The sequence below is a fragment of the Camelina sativa genome, unplaced genomic scaffold (genome assembly GCF_000633955.1).
Source record: "Camelina sativa cultivar DH55 unplaced genomic scaffold, Cs unpScaffold36367, whole genome shotgun sequence".
Taxonomy (NCBI): domain Eukaryota; kingdom Viridiplantae; phylum Streptophyta; class Magnoliopsida; order Brassicales; family Brassicaceae; genus Camelina; species Camelina sativa.
The window spans coordinates 1-204 of NW_010957280.1; the positions used below are offsets into that span (position 1 = coordinate 1).

Consider the following 204-nt stretch of genomic DNA (forward strand, 5'->3'; position numbering starts at 1 on the left):
TCTCCTCTGCCTCTTCCTCCTCCTGCCACTGTTCTCAGCTTAAACTCGGGCGTTGGCTTTAAGTTTCTTGACAACACAGATTCTCTTGTTGCTTCTAACCCTAACTCCTTTGAGGAATCTGCAAGTTTTGGTTTTTTTGCTAAGAAAAGAGGCCAAGTTTCTGATGAGAGTAGAGGAGACAGAAGGCATAAGCGTATGATCAAG

At 44.1% G+C, this 204-nt stretch overlaps 1 protein-coding gene across 1 annotated transcript; it reads left to right on the forward strand.

The window, feature by feature from the left end:
* Positions 1-6: 6 nt before the first annotated feature.
* Positions 7-201, forward strand: LOC109132173 (bZIP transcription factor 27-like; the record flags this gene model as incomplete). The annotated part of the gene is made up of 1 exon (XM_019243259.1): positions 7-201. A coding segment is annotated over one exon (195 nt), but the record flags the coding sequence as incomplete, so codon positions are not given.
* Between the last annotated feature and the right edge of the window lie 3 nt (positions 202-204).